The following is a 14,404-nucleotide window of genomic DNA, read 5'->3' as shown; positions in this document are numbered from 1 at the left end:
GAGGAGTTGGTAGAGTGGTTCAGCTGTAGAATACGTAACTGGCAAGCATGAAGCCTTAAATTCAGAAATTAAAAATGAAAGTGAATAGACCATCTTTGTTAAGGGAAAGCCCACTAGTTTCACAATAGGGAACTATTACTTGTCCAAAAACAAAGGGAAGAAGGAGAATGAAAGAGGGAGAGGGGGAACTTGAGTGCCATACTGAAACAAATGAATGTGTGGGAAATACTGATGAGCATATGACATCTATGTTCATCTGTCAATATCTCCGCTTTGCTAGTTTTCTTATATGTGAGGTGCATGGAAGACATGTGGGAAATTAATGCTCACAGGTTAGATGCCATTCAGCTTCCATCACCATCTTGAAAATAATCCTAATCTCCCTGGTTCACTCAGTTTTATTTTCTGCAGTTGCTGGGAAAGAAAACTAAATATGTTCTGGTTTTCTGAAAAGAGAATTAAAATTACTTTGGTATTGTAATTTCAGTTGTTTTTATGTAAAAGATAAGAGAAGCAATTATGGAATCAAAAGCTTTAAAAAATATTTTCTTTCTCTAAATTCTATATTAACCTGAGTTTCAGTCACTTTCTTTTTCTTGTGTGTACCTGTACTTTCTCTTTAGAAAGCTTGAGAGGATTAAAAAGGATTAATCCTTTTTAAATTTACAATCTGCTAACCCATGTAAGGACTCTAGAAGAGTGCAAGCTGGGTGCTGGAGGCTGAGATCTAAGGATCACAGTTCAAAGCCAGCCCTGGCACGAAAGTCTATGAGACTTTTCTCTAATAAACCACCAGAAAACTGGAAGTGGCGCTGTGGCTCAAGTGGTAGAATACTTGCCTTGAGTTGAAGAGCATGAAATATAGCATCCAGGCCCACGTTCAAAAGGAATGCAAGTTGTGGCTACTGCCCTACCTTCAAGAAGCTGAAGTTGTGTTTTAGAAGAAAATATCTTAAAAGCTCTTCAAAGAAAGAAATACTACTTAACATTGGTCCTTTGCCTATTCATGGTCCTTTTGCACTCTATGTCTATAATACTGATAGTATTTGCCACAGTGCTTATATTTTTTCTTCATTTTGACTGTAAACTTCTTGAAGACAGAGCCTGGAATAGGAGTTTATTCAGATATCTCTGGAACAGTTTCAAACATCTAAGAAAATAAAAATTTTTAAAAACAGATTTAGGAGAGATAGCATTAATTTTAATGTTGATAATAACGTTTGAAGCACTGAAAAATATTCAAGTGGAAATACCAAAAGACAGTTGTAATATAACCTGGAGCTAGGTCAAGGTGGTAGATGTAGGTCCTGATATATCAGTTGCCAAGAGAAAACATTTAGGAAAGTGAGGCCTGTAAATAGATTGTTAGATGATAGCCTTATTTAGAGTGTGGCAAGAAAGACACAATGGATAGGAGGGAAGAATACTGACACAGAAGTATAGGAAATAATGAAGACAGAGAAACAACCTGAGATCATTCATCAGTGTAAAATCATCTCAGTGTGTAGACACAATTAGGATGCATTGAGGATAGATTATTTAAAGAGATGGAGTAAAAAGAAAATAAAGCTTGATGGTTTAAGAAAATTTAGGAGCAGTATGCTTTTGTAGGGGAGGGGATATATTTGAATATTGTTGAGGCTAAGGGAGGTGATCAGCAAAAAAATGATTGAATGGCTGAGGCTTGCAGTAGCAATCAAGGAAGTAAAGTCGTAGATGGAATTTTTATCCTGGGTACAAACAAGCAGTAATCATTTAGGAAAGACTTGGAATTAAAAGGGGAATAATTTGGAGATGTGTCAATGTATCATAGATTACCGAATTAAGTTTTTAATGGAACTTAGTTTAAATTTTCTTTCCAGCATTGCTCAGCCATATGGTTTGTTCAAAGAGTAACTAATTAACCAGGTTGGTGTAGTAGGAGCATAAGAGCAAATCAGACATAAAGATCATCAGGAAGTTAGCTTTGCAAAGGATGGAAGAATTGATCAGAACAATTTTAATGCCATTTAAATGTAGAGGTCCGATGTGTGTATGTGATTCAGTAGAAGTAAAGAGCAATAAGTTGTACCAGAGAAGAGATGAGGAACAGAACAATTCTAGGTGGTGATTTAAATGTTTCCCTGACAGTGAATAGCAGTTGCAAAATACAATTCAGAGCATTCGAATGAAACAGGAGTTCTAAGGATCATCAATATGATGTGATAAACCACTTTATGCTTCAGCACATCGCTAATGTCCATATTCTTTACACTATATTGAGCTGACCATAGATCAAATTCTTGTCTGACACCCTCTTATACGATAGCTTCCTTATTTTTCAGCTGGATCACTTGAATATCTTGCAAAAATGAGTATTGGTTTACTGGCTGCTCTTTCATAACTGTACTGGAAATTGCAAAAGACCATCAACTATCAAGCAACATATATAAAAAATGTCTTCTTTTAGTTCTATATTTGGTTCATATATTGTAATCTTTTAAATCTAGTTTTTAATTAATAAAACAGAAAGCCTATGTTAATTTGCAAAAATGCCATACTCAGTATTGCCAACTTTTATTTTTGTGAGCTTCTTCAGTGCCATAATGAGCATCCTGTTTCCTTAAGCATTTGAGTGTAGGTTCTTGTGAATTGACAGGATAGAAGCTCTTAAGAACTGAGTAGGCCGACAAAGCAGCTGGTGTGACATTCAAGTCTTGATACTGCCTTCTTAGCTCATGAACATAAGGGGGAAAAACTGTTTTAATTTAGAAATCTCTTCTTTGACTATAGCTGAAAATTTCAACACCAGTGAGACTAGAAAATCATAGAACATTTGGTTCTCATATTTAACCAGAGATGTAGTCTGTTCTTATATTTGGTAAATTGCATAGGATTATATAAAATTAACTTCTCTTATTTTTGAGATTTTTTTTAAACTAGGCTTACTGTAAGGTGAAAGGTTCCTAAAATGCCTAAATAGAGTTTAGGCATTTTAATATAGAGTAGATGAGGGTAGGTATCTAAATTATAGCTTCTTGTTAAATTGTTGAAATTAATATTTAAGGTGTTTAAGATAATTTATGTTCTAAATGTAGCAAGTGAGTCTTTACACTTTTCTATGAAGAAAATTACAGTATTCATATAATATAAGGTTTAACTAGGAAAAAAAATGGATGTGTTTGGTTTTAAAACCAAAACAGTTCAAAGTACCAGCTCACAGAATACTTTAGAAGATATTCTGCTTTTATTCATGCAAATTAAGAATAGCACAATAAAGAATCAAGAGGAATTTGTTCATATTTTTGTTCTAAAACTTTTAGACTGAAATGACACTCTAGCACTTTGTTCTCCGGTCAAAGGTCAGAGGACATTTATCTTCATTGGTGGTCTTCCAGACAAGTAGCATCAGCATCCCCGTCATCTGAAAAGTCATTAGTAATGTTACTTCTCACACTGTATTCCACATCACTTGAAGAAACTTCTAGTTTCCAAAAATCTGTGTTTTGAAGAGCCCTTCTGGTGGTGCTGATGATAAACATTGAAGTTTGAGAAGCACTAATCAGTATGCGAAATTTACTTTATAAATTTTTGTAGTGTTGATAAACTCAGAGGGAGATGGTTTTTTTGACTTGTAAGCACCTCCTTTCAGAAGGGTGCCTACCAACTGACATATGATATCTTTGCTTGTGACCATGTATTTTAAAACTTTATCATAATTAAGGGCTTTATTGGCATAAACAAATACTCCATATTGGAAATGACAACCATCAAAAGCTCAAGGGAGGGCTGTGAATCACAGTTTATAGAAACTGTACCTGCTTTGGTCTGGCATATTTCTTTATAGACTAAAAGTAGTGAGAATAGTTGCTGGGTTTGGGGTCAGCATAGGGAAACTGATTTTCTCACACTTTCACTGAGCCAGATTGTTATAGTGTGGTTTCATCATTTTATTGAATTGTGAAGTTCTGAAATAGGAGAGAGAGAAAAATAAGTGTCGCAGGTACACACACAAATAAATGTTCACTATTATCTATAAGCCGATCTCATTTTCCTTGACTAGAACCAGATGAAAACAATTCTGATGAAAATTACTATGCCCCCCAATCTCTCCCTACTGATTCCCTTGACAGTTATCCAAAAAGTAGGACAAGTAATGGAGTGAAAACACTAGCAAGAGATGACAATGTGAGAACAAAAGTCCAGCAATGGAGGAATTAAGACAGCACGTTTCAAAGTGGTTAGGAGTAGCAAAGGTTGCCCATTAGTCAGATAAGGAGGACAGACAGTGCATTAGGAAAAGCAGGAATGATTGGTCCCTTAGAAGGGTAGCTTCAGTGCAGCATAGGAGAAACTAGATTATAGTTGATTGATCTATGAGTAGTAAACTATAAACAGTACATGTCAGAGAAAATGGTAGTTTTACTAGCTAAGATATTTGTGTATTTAGGTCTAGTTAGCTAAGTTTACACTAATTGGTATATTTTTATTTAGCCTCAGTAACCCTAACAAATTATTTCTCAAATAATTGTGCCACTTTCTCTAAACTTTATTAAATATTGAAACTCAATATTGTTTATGCATTCTCTTTTCCTTTTTTTGGTCAGTTCTGGGACTTGAACTCACAGCCTGGGTGCCATCCCTGAGCTCTTCTGATCAAGACTATCACACTACCACTTAGAGCCACAGCACCACTTCTAGTTTTCTGGTGATTAAGTGGAGAAAAGAATTTCACAGACTTTCCTGCCTGGGTTGGCTTTGAACCGTGATCCTAGATCACAGCCTCCTGAGTAGGATTACAGACGTGAGCCACCAGCATCCAGCTGGTATATATTCTTAAGGTTCCAGAAACCTTGATAAAAACCACTGACATGTAGCAGTATATAATTCATTTGACAATCTGAAACACCTTGACTTATATTGTCAAAAAAGATCAGAAGGAAATATAAGTTGAAATGTCTTTCATAGCAAGGTGGATTGAAAACTTGAATGCTGACTTTTTCTGGACTCATCTGACACAGTATATTATTTTAAGCATGTTACAGAGTTTTGTTTTGCTCTGCTATTTGAACTATCATTGATTTTGCTGCAAAGCCTTTTTTGGAATTCATTTGAGCTTAAGGCTCAAGGGCATTTCTATTCAATAAACACTGAGACCCCACTATGTCCCAGACAGTGCTGGGGTTTAAGAATGAGTGAGGCAAATTCTTGATGGATATTCATTTGGAAAGGCATAGAGGTAAACAAATCATTGCAACTGTGTAAAACGTAAAGCAGTAGAATAAACTAATGCTTCCCCTATTCTGTTTCTCACCCTAAATGACTTGCTGAATTGATCATGCCCGATTTATAACTTGGCAGCTACTGTATGTAACTTGCCTTTAGGGTACTGTACTTAGTTTCTGCCTCTGGAAGCTGACAAACCACTAAAGGAAATGGGGCTAATTTTAGTCAACCCATACACAGGGTGGTATTTATGAATCTTTTAAGAAAAATAAGTCAGGTATTAGAATGCTTATTTTCTATGCTACTGTTTGACCAAGACCCTGTTTATGAAATTACTCTTACCACTCATCACTCATCTGCCATGATCTATAAATGCTTTATGCCCTTTTATGTCAGTGGGCTATGTTGAAAAGTGAAAAGGGTGAGTGCAGAATATTGAATTTATATAATACCATGGTTACTTGTTATTAATGAAATAGAGTGTATTCATGTAATAAAATTTTTTCACTATGATCTTAAAGTGCTGCTCTTCAATATGTAGCATCAGACCATCTGCTCTTTCTACCATTATTCTTAGATCTAATAATAAGTCATTTCAGTATTAGAGACATTAAATCTAGATTGAGTTGTGTAGTAATTATACTCTCCAGCCCCATAGGAAACATTTAAGGTGATTAGTTTCAGGTTGTCCACACAGTGACTTGAGGACCACTGCTGATACCTAGGAGGACTGGGTAGGGTAAAATTAGATTTCTTAATTTATGAAGTAGCTCTTACTTTATTAAAAAAAAATGACAAACAGCTTCTTCCCTACTTCTAAGTATAGAAAAATACAATTGATTTTATATTAAAGAGGAATTTTCTATTAAAGAAAATGGAGCTCTCTTGAGTATTCTTCATTGGAAGGCCCTAGTCAAAACCTGTTCTTTAATTCTTCGTCAGTCAAGTGTTGTATCTGATGGCTAGGATGTCAGTGTATAACCATTTTGTTTTGAAGCACAGTGCCAGTCATTTTCTTGATGGTAAGAACCTCCTTAAAATTTGCACATTGGTTCTGGAATATGCCTGGAGTGATGGAGCACTTGCCTAGCAAACACAGGGACATGGGTTCAGGGCTCTAAGTTCAAACTTTAGTAATGCCCTTCTCGCCAAAAAGAGAAAAGAAAACCTGAACATTGTTAGGATTAGCAGCCATGTTTTAAAGTGATTTTGTAAGTGTTTCATTCTTTCTTTTATTTTAGGCATCTTTCCGATTGATAATTATGAGGAAATAAACTGAATAGTTGGATTTGATCTCCAGTATTTCTTCTCTTTGTCAGATTCCAGGTTTCTTTTTTTGTAATTATTAACATAATGAAATGTTTTCAGAGTTTATTATTAGTATTTTATTTTGACTTGGGCTTACTACCTTTATAATACTTGCTTAATTACCACAAAAGATTAGCAATTACTCTGATTAATAGATTTACCAGCTCACAGCTGTAATCATAACTACTCAGGAGGCTGAGATCTGAGGACTACAGTTCAAAGCTATCCTGGGCAGGAAAGTCCCCAAGACTCTTATTATCTTCAATTAACCACCAAAAAAGCTGGAAGTAGATATGTGGCTCAAATGGTAGAGTACTAGCCTTGAGCAAAAGAAGCTCCTGAGTTCAAGCCCCAGACCAGCAAACATACAAAGATCAATACCTTAATGTGATCATGCTAATTAATAGCAAGTTAATGCACATTTAGGTTTGAGTAGATTCAACCTGTCTTTGCATATGTTTTTACCTGTCTTACATATCGTATTTGTTCAGCTATGTTTCTAGAACTAAATGTAGGAGAGCATATTTTTGTATCAATTAAATGTAACCCTTTTCTATCTGTGTGGATCCTGATCCTGTCTTCTAACATATTTGCTGATTTACATAGCTTCAAGTCATTTATAGATTGAATAAATTTTTGTCTTCAGTTGCTGTATCTTTAAATCACTAACAAAAGTTTAGAACAGTTCAGGTAAATGCCTCTCTACAGGTTGTTACTCTTCTTACTAATATTCTTAATTTCATTAGCATATATTTTCTAGCTGGCTCACAATTCTGTGTTGCTGTGTAATATTAAAAAATTATTTTAGAGGTTTATATCTCATCTACCTCCCTGTTTAACAATTGATTTAACTATTCTCCTTTGTTTACTTATTTTTTCTGAGTGATTTTCTTTGCCGTCATTGTTGAATCTAGATCACTTTCATACATGTTTTTCTATGATCTATAAGTCAAATGATCTTGTGAAAGAACAGAAATTGTTTTACTAACAAAGCTGTCTCTATGATTTCCACTCATTACCAGGACCTCACAGTTATCCTTTGTTTTCTTTTGAGTCCCTGCCCTTACCCAGAGAAGCTTATGTGATAGTAGAATCTACTTGACTCCTTTTAAAAAAATAAAGATATCTTTTCCCAACTCTAGTTTTCAGCTATCTCTTTTTGAATAATACCTCAAAGAAATAATACCTTAAAGACCACCAACTGTGGTTTGATCAAAGATGTCATTTATTCTGGAATGAATTTTGTAAGCTAAGTGTCTGATATAGAATAGCTATGTATTTTCTTTAAAACACACCTCTTCTGAGTTCTCAACTTCCACTTAACACTTCTTCCTTAGTTTTTTAAATGAAAGAGTAAATTCTGTTGAAGAATAGAGAGAATCAAAATGGGTGTTCATTCAAGTTGTATCTGAATCCCACATAACATGTATCTTACTTGATTGTCATGTTGAGCCTAACAAATGCAAAGAAAACATTTTTGTTCCTATCAATCACCCAGTTAACTAGATGAATGAAAGAGTAGATAAAGAAGAAAATAGTAGGAGAGGGACATCTATAGCCACCTAGAAACAGATAACTGCCTGATATGTAACTTACAGTTGGTCAGTAAGTAAATAGTCCATTTTTGGAGAATGACTTACTTATTTGCTTTTCCTGAGCTACTTTCTCCCCAACAAGTTATATGATTGGTAATGGAATGTGATTGGTAATTATGTACTTACTACGAAACTCAAACCCTAGAAATAATTTATTGACAAATTGCTGTAAAGATGGATTGGACAAATTTTAGTCATTGATTGACCCAGAGACTCAAATGATCATTAAGCTACATGAATCTACTTTCTTTTAGAATAATCTCTGTCAGGCAAGTTGTCATGACTGTGGCAAATGGTTAGGTAGCACTTACAGAGGGAAATTTCTCTTTGTAGAAGCCAAAGAATACATGCTCCCAACAAACAGACTTACTTATTTCATATGTTAGACAAATAATACTATATTTTAAGATTAGCATTATATGTGGGCCAACAAATTTTGTATATGGAAATCTAAGGAGATTAACAAATAACTACTGTTTACTAGTTTTTGAAGATGGGTTATTATAGTGTTTGATGAGTGAACCCTCTTTGCCTAAGAGATGAGTAAAATTGGTAATAATTGGGCAAGCAGAAGTGTTTGTGAAATGGAAGGAAACAGGCACTGAAAAAAATCGCTTGTAAACTTACATCCTTGTAAACTTAGCACAAGACAAACTTTCTTCATTTAATTACCCTCAGACTACTAGTATAAATGCTTTAGTTTTTTTAATCAGTTCTACAATCTAGTGGTTCTCATAATGTTCCATAGAGAGATAAGCATCAAATGAGAATTCTATAGAAATACAAATTATGGAGCTCCTTTTTAATACTGAATAACAAACACTGGAACTGGAACCCAGCAATTTATCTTTTAACAAACATACCAATTAACTCTTCTGGAAACTGAAGTATATGAAACATATACCATGGTTTATCCTCATAACATTTTTATATATTACTTGTACCCTCCAATATCTTTTCTGGTTCCTAACCATTAAACATATTATTAAGTATTTTTGGCAGGACAAGGCAAATTGCTTGAAGAAGAAGAGAAGTTGAATCAGTTAACTCTACCTTGGCCTTGAATGTCAAATAGGCATGAACAATTTTCCTACTGTAAGATTAGATATAGTGTTAAAATGCCTATTTTTAAAATGTAGTAGGAAAATATGTAAGGCATTAATGAGAAGGAACCTGAAAATTCTAATTTGCATAGAGGGCTTTGAAAATCAAGGACTAAAGGCTTACAGAAGAGACCTTACAAAGAAAGAATGAATCAATTTCAGTAACTACAGTATAAGAGCTAGAAATTAAAGGTGATATAACAGTTTAAGACCAGGTATTTAGAATAATGCTAATAGTAGTGGGAATCTGTTATTAGGGAATATGATAAATATCCATTGCTTCCCAGATTAATTTGAAGTTATAGAGAAAGAAGAGTTGAGAGGTCATCTTTTGGTAGATTAGAGTACTAAGAGGAACTGAAAATATAATGATATCTCCATTTGTTCCTTAGATATTATTATCTGTAATCCCAGTATTAGGGAAGCTGAGGCAAGGCCTTAATCATGAATTCAAGGCCAGTCTGTCTGGGTTTACATAATGAGGCCTTGTCTTAAAAAAAAAAAGTGTTTTATTGTCCATCCATCATGTGACACAATTCTAGATCCTCAGAATAAATATAGTGATAGGAAAACCCTATTTTCAGAACTAATAACATGTAGATAAATAAGCATGATAATTTCAGATAGTAATAAGATTTGCAAAGAAAATAACAGCCCACACCCCAGCAATTCTTGCCTATAATCCTAGCTACTCTAGAGGCTGAGAGCTGGAGGGTCTGAAGCCAGTCCCAGCAGAAAAGCCAGTGAGACGCCGTCTCCAAACCAGAAAACAAAAAGTGGAGCTGAAGGCATGGTTTAATTTGCAAAATACCAGCTGAGCAAATATAAAACCTTAAGTACAAACCCTGGTGAAGGTAGGGGGGAGGAATAAAAGAACAAAGGTATAGAGAATTTCTTCAGCTAGACAGTTATAAGAAGATCTGAGGTAATAACATGTGGTACAGTTATATTAGAAGGCAAGTTTAGAAAGCCAAATGATGGTGGTGTAGCTAAATGGCCAAGGAGAAATGTATGAAGCCATACTAAACTAAAGGGTTCATTATACCTTTTTTTTAAAATATTATACTTTTTGTCTTTTGAAAAGCTATTCCATGTGAAAGGTTCAGAGAAAGGTTCATTAATATCAGTCCAGCCTGACATTCAATCCATTTGTTTGCTGAAAGCTCAATTTCTATGGATCTCATTCTTTAGTACAGTAAGAAGTAGTATAATTTTATTGATTGGGATGAATTTAACAACTAGCCTAATGCTTGAACCTAAGTACTTCAGTGGCACTCTAATACTGAAATAATAGTTGTAACTGAAATGTGAAAGTCAGTCATATGAGATGCAACTTTATTTAATAATGATTGGATGTGATGGCTTCTGTTATAAATTATTGTTATTTAGAAGTCACCTTTTATCTTTATCTTGCAATGAAGGTTAAAGCATGAAACCACAATTCACGAAAAATTATAATTAAACACTTTACTTGAATTAATTACTTGATGATAATAATACTTTTCAGACCTAGTTACTTTTAAATATTTTCTTCTTTCAGATGTATACATCTCATGATTGATGGGAAGAAACAAGTCATGGGCCAAAGGTCAAGATACTTCTCTGGGAAATGCTGCTGCTGATGCTGCTTTATAAAGTCCTACAATGAGTGTTTGGTTTGGGAACGATTTTCATATTTAAAAGATTTTCATCTTGGAAGTAAATCAAGTGAAAATTAGATTCATTTGGGAAACATTTTCCTCCTAATAAATTATACTTATAATGGGCGACATGGCAAACAACTCAGTTGCATATAGTGGTGTAAAAAACTCTTTGAAGGAAGCTAATCATGATGGAGACTTTGGAATTACGCTCGCAGAGCTGCGGGCTCTAATGGAGCTCAGGTCCACAGATGCATTAAGAAAAATACAGGAAAGCTATGGAGATGTCTATGGAATTTGTACCAAGTTGAAAACATCTCCCAATGAAGGTAAGTTGTATTATGTTTGTTTTTAGTCTTTTGTGCAGAGTGCTCTTTATAAATAACATGGTTATTGTAAATAGCATGATTTTATTGTGTTGGCTATCGTGATCATGCCATAGTTATAGTGATATTAAAATGAAGTGTTTATCAGATTGGTATAGAGTATCTTTAGTTTGAGAAATGTTTTAGACCAGAGAGACAAATATTTTGTTCTATTGTTCATATTAGTGCTGCCTGTTTACAATAACAAGAGTGTCTTTCCATTGAAGCTATACAGGATGTAACCAGGCTCGGTACCCCCGAAGGGATACAGTGGAAATAAACTCAGTTCATCATCTTCCATTTTGCCAGCTAACTTAAAATAATTACCACTGTAAATAGCTATCCAAGTTGTTTTAGTTTATGGAGCTTAATCTAAACTTTATTAGTCTGTTCATAAACAACATTGTAGACTAGAGGGCAGTTTTTTCCCTTAGCTGTGGTTAAAAATAATTTTCAACTTTTGAATTATGTTGATTTCTATTTATTGGTTTGTTTGTTTATTGGTGCTAGTACTGGGGCATGAACTTAGGGCCTCTCACTCTTGCTTACCTTTTTTGCTCAGTGCTGGTGGTCTGCAGTTGAACCACACCTCTATTTGCAGACTTTTTTTTTTTTTTAGATAATTGGAGATAAGGGTCTCTGTATTTTTCTTTCTGAAGTGGCTTCAAACCTTGACTTTCAAGATCTCCTGAGTAGCTAGGAATATAGGTGTGAACCACAACCACTGCACCCAGTTAATTTTCCTGTGTTTAAATAAGGCTTGAGTATCATAATTCTTTTTTTATTTTTTATTTTTTTATTTTGAAAATACTGTACAGAGGGGTTACAATTACATGGGCAAGATAATGAGTACATTTTTTATCAAGCATTGTAGCCTTCTCCTTTGTTTCCCCTTCCCATCCCATCCTTCCCCCCCCACCCTCCCACCCAAACCTCCCCCCCCACCAAAGTACTATTATGACTTCACTGCATTATAGTCTTTGAAATTATTTGAAAAAGACAGTGTTTAATTCATTGATCATATTTAATATAATATATGATTAGGCATTTCAGAAAGGCGATTTCATATTGGCAAAGGTGAAAATGGAAGGGAATACAGGTTAAATGTTTAATGATTAAATGTTTGGATACTATTCTAAAGGCAATTATAGAAAAATTATGTAGAAAACATGTATATAATTATGCAAATTGCTATTATGATAGTTTCTTTGATTTCTCTGAGGTAAATGATGTTGAGGAAGCCAGTATAAGTAGTCATACGTGTCTTTAAAGGGCTTCTTACACTACTTGGGGGGGGGGTGCTCTTTTTCAGCTTATTCATGCTCTGTTAAATAAAAATGTGCATTGTTTTTTCCTCTGTTTTTTTTTATAAAGTTCTTGTTCTATTATTGTAGATTTAATATTAGCTAAAGTAACATACTAAATATTAACAATTATCATTTTTAAATGTTTTTAAAGACAATGAAAATAACCATTGTAGCCAGGTGCTGGTCGCTCATGCCTGTAATCCTAGCTACTCAGGAAGCTAAGATCTGAGGATTGAGGTTTAAAGCCAATCTGGGTAGGAAAGTCTGTGAGACTCTTAAGTCCAATTAACCACCAGAAAACTGAAAGTGAAGCTATGGCTCAAAGTGGTGAAGTGTTAGTTTGAGTAGAAATGCTCAGGGACAATACCCTGGCCCTGAGTTCAAGCCCCATGATCTATAAAAAAACATAGTAAGCATTCTGTTTGTATTTACAATTTTGAAGAATATAAATCAAAACCCAAGTAGCCTTCATTAAAGTTTATTTTCAAAAGACTCTTGATAGTTTCAGTTTAATTTCATAGAACTATTTCACTCAGAAAGCTATAGATCATTTTGTCTCATATCAACTAGGCAAACAGTAATAACTAAAGTGTCAAGAATAAGCAAGTAGGAGTTTGTATGAAGTTTACATGTCCTTTTAGTTCTGTAATTTATTAATCATCATTGACTGATACAGTCTTTGATCAGGCTACATGTTTGATTTTTGTGCAGGTATGGAGCTTGAACTGAGGGCCTAGGCACTCACTGCCCTGAGCTTTTTCTCTTCAAGACTAACACTCTGCCACTTGAGCAACAGCTCCATTTTCAGCTTTTTGGTAGTTAATTGGAGATCAGTCTCATGGATATTCCTGCTCAGGCTCAGATTTGAGCCTCTTGAGTAGCCAGGATTACAGACATAAGCCATGGGTATCCAGCTTCAGAGTATGTGTTTTATATATCACTCTTTAAAAAGGGGGTTTTTAATACAGACCCTTAAACCACTGCACATGTACTGCATGTTATGCAAGTTCAGCTCACACAGTTTTTAGGAGAATAGAATTCTTCTGGAAATTATGAGGGGAAATTTTTATTTTATTTTCTGTCACTCTAACAAAATACCTAAGATAACAAAAGAAAAAAAACATTTGGGCCGGGAAGGTTCTCAGTGGTAGAGTGCTTGCCTTGCATGCATGAGGCCCTGGGTTCAATTCCTCAGTACCACATAAGCAGAAAAAGCCGTAAGTGGTGCTATGGCTCAAGTGCTAGATAGAGCTAGCCTTGAGCTGAAGAGCTGTGGACATCACCCAGGCCCAGAGTTCAGGCCCCATGACTGACAAAAAAGAAAAGAAGCATTTGTTTTGATTCATACTTTGTGGTTTTCAGTTTATGGCTAGTTGGTTTGTTGCTTTGAGGACTATAATGAAGCAGAACATTATTAGCAGGAACATGTAGTAAAGGAACCTATTTATCTCATGACAGCTAGCAAACAGAAAGAGACAGGGAGAAGGGATCAGAGTTCACTAATCCCCTCAAGGCACACTACAGGGACCTAAGTTACTTCCAGTAGGTCCAGCCTCCCAAACATTCTACTACCTCCTAATAGTAGCCCAAGATGATGACCAAGCCTTTATTTAACACATGGGCCATTAGGATACATTCAGTGTTCCCACTGAAACCAGGACCTTAAGCATACTAGGCAAGTATGATACTACTTGAAACCATGCCCCCAACCCTTGTTTATATTTTGTTTGAAATGGGGTCATGCTAACTTACTGTGCTGGGTGTGAACTCAAAACCTCTTGCCTCCACCTCCCAAATAACTAGCATTATAAGCATATTTCACCATACCAGGCTTAACAGAATAGTTCTTGAATTTTCTGAAGAATACTAATGTTTACTAGA

At 34.9% G+C, this 14,404-nt stretch overlaps 1 protein-coding gene across 1 annotated transcript in view; it reads left to right on the top strand.

Moving 5' to 3' along the window:
• Atp2b1 (ATPase, Ca++ transporting, plasma membrane 1) overlaps positions 1–14,404 on the top strand; it is a 100,271-nt gene that overhangs the window by 29,903 nt on the left and 55,964 nt on the right. The window contains exon 2 of the mRNA XM_013018873.1: positions 10,752–11,180. Within this exon, the coding sequence (XP_012874327.1) occupies positions 10,973–11,180 (208 nt within the window). The 5' untranslated portion in view covers positions 10,752–10,972. The remainder of the gene's footprint in view (positions 1–10,751; positions 11,181–14,404) is intronic.

The sequence above is a fragment of the Dipodomys ordii genome, unplaced genomic scaffold (assembly GCF_000151885.1).
Source record: "Dipodomys ordii isolate 6190 unplaced genomic scaffold, Dord_2.0 Scaffold3, whole genome shotgun sequence".
Lineage (NCBI taxonomy): Eukaryota > Metazoa > Chordata > Mammalia > Rodentia > Heteromyidae > Dipodomys > Dipodomys ordii.
This window is presented reverse-complemented; position numbering and strand designations above follow the sequence as displayed.